Raw genomic sequence first — 2,259 nt, 5'->3', positions numbered from 1 at the left:
TATTATAAGCATCTTTATAATCACTAGTTGAATTGCCAATTTTTTCTTAGTGGATCTATTTCTAATAAAGATCTCAAGCAGTGCGATGAACATGATGTCAGTTTATTAGAGTGTTCAGAATAATTTTTTTTTCTATATGCGCTTTCTTTCTTTCATAACATTTAATTATATAACTAAAAGTTAATTCTATGATATATATTCCATATCAAAACCTTTATATAAAGTATAGATTCCTTTTATTCTTATGTGTTTTATTAAAACATTCTTGTTATTATATTTGCTTATTATCTAATATAAAAACCCGATACTCTCAATATTATATATTACTATGCCCAGTTGTGAAAACTTTTAGTTCTCTTGTAATACATTTATATATATAATCTAAGACTAGATATCTGCTCTTATCGACTATAGCAATTCGGTAAATAAAAAAAAAACTAATTGCATTTTAAACATGTCAATAATATTTTTAATTTATGAGACTTGCTTTAATAAAAAGCTGGGATAATATAAAGAGTCTCTTGATATGCTCTTATAGTCTATACATATATATATATATAGACCACTTTCTCTTTCATATTCCAACTAAAGTGGTACAGTTTTACAACCTTTCTTTTAAGAAATAATATATTAATATATAACATATGTGTCAAGTAAATTTTTATATAAAATCAATTCACGAAAATGGGTAGCCATATAAGAAATTCGGGTTTTTAAAATGAAAGTCTTTATATTGCTTCTAATCAGAGCAATCAATCCATTGATCTACAATTTTCTATGCATGCTGCTATGTCATCATCTAATGACGAAAGCATAAAATTTTTTCACAGTTATTTAGTAAGAGTGCCAGCCAGACCATCTCTGTTTTCCTCTTGTGCATGGTAAGTCTATTATTTCCTTTTCATTTGTGTTGAGGGAGTAGTATAGTCTATAGATATACTAATCTTGACCTTTTTTCTATGTGAATCAGCGGCGTGTCGGATGGATGGGTGTTGGTGTGGTGTGGATGGGGGGGTGTGGTGGGTGTGGTGGGTGTGGTGGGTGTGGTGGGTGTGGTGGGTGTGGGGTAGTTTAGTTTCCCCTCTCTAGTTAGTTTACGTAGTGGGTAGTCTTTAGATATAGCTTTCGTTTATCCCTTTAGCTTAGCTTAGATTGATAGTTTCGTTCCCTGTTCACCTTTTATTTTTTAAGCCCATAGCTAGCCTCACACCCCAGCGTTCCCGATCTCCTCCCCACTCCGTTCTCTTCCACGAAGTCAGGACAGGTCTACGCCCTGTGGAGGATGGATCCGCCTTTATAGGTGGTGAACTAAGATTCTGACGATATATTTGAATATTAATAAAATTTTTTTTTAAACCATTTTTGTCTGCCCATAAATACAATGTCTGCTTTACAAATGATTGAGAGAAACACTTTATTATTAGAAGAAAACTGAATAAAACAATGCGTGAGAACAATAATATGAGTTTATTTTTTATTTAAAAATATCAAGTTTTAATAGTAGTGTATTTTTTATATGGGCGAGAAGTGGGCGGTGTGAGTGGGTGGTCCGTGTGGGTGGTCCGTGTGGGTGGTCCGTGTGGGTGGTCCGTGTGAGTAGTCAGTGTGACAAAGTTTTGACATTCATGGCGCATGCTAATGACGAGAGATTAACATCGCGAGACTTTTTGTTAGGTGGCGTCCGCTTGGTCTAGACCCAGTCGCGTAAAAGTATACTGAAAGGCGTGAGCTTTGAAAATTATGTCCGATGGGATGGAATTAGATGGGATGGGACGGAATTGAATGGCGTCATTGGGATCGAAGAAGGTGTCGGAATTATGGTGGTATGAATACTATATGACTTGGAGAGTTGAAGGTCAGCTCTGAGAATGGTGACATATAACATTTCAGGTATAGAGAAATATTGTATATGACTTCCGAGTGTTGAGGTTTTATTATATGGCCATTATTTCGATTTTTATTTTTCAGTGATTATAAAATAAAAGAATAATATTGTTGGTGGTGGCGATTCTGGTAGTTTTGTAAAGTTGATGGCGGGATGGTGGGATGGCGGGATGGAGGGAATGTAGGAAGAGGATTGACGCCATTGTTAAATAGAATTTTTATTTTATTTTGGTTACGGCGCAGTGAAGGCCACTTTAATATACCGTCCTCTCTGGGCGATTGTAAGTGATCACAAGACGGTCTTTCAACCTATGTATGGGTAACAGTATCCCTGTCAATGGACCCTGCTATGTTCCTTTAGCTTAGGGATACACA

At 35.5% G+C, this 2,259-nt stretch overlaps 1 protein-coding gene across 1 annotated transcript; it reads right to left on the bottom strand.

Annotated features, from left to right (window-relative positions):
• Positions 1 to 928: 928 nt before the first annotated feature.
• On the bottom strand, positions 929 to 1,885 carry PHYBLDRAFT_145050 (hypothetical protein; the record flags this gene model as incomplete). Its single annotated transcript, XM_018431357.1, has 4 exons — positions 929 to 1,085; positions 1,177 to 1,316; positions 1,622 to 1,690; positions 1,775 to 1,885. 4 exons carry the CDS (start codon positions 1,883 to 1,885, stop codon positions 929 to 931), a joined length of 477 nt encoding a protein of 158 aa, XP_018292657.1.
• Positions 1,886 to 2,259: the final 374 nt, after the last annotated feature.

This window comes from Phycomyces blakesleeanus (genome assembly GCF_001638985.1).
Source record: "Phycomyces blakesleeanus NRRL 1555(-) unplaced genomic scaffold PHYBLscaffold_9, whole genome shotgun sequence".
NCBI lineage: Eukaryota > Fungi > Mucoromycota > Mucoromycetes > Mucorales > Phycomycetaceae > Phycomyces > Phycomyces blakesleeanus.
This window is presented reverse-complemented; position numbering and strand designations above follow the sequence as displayed.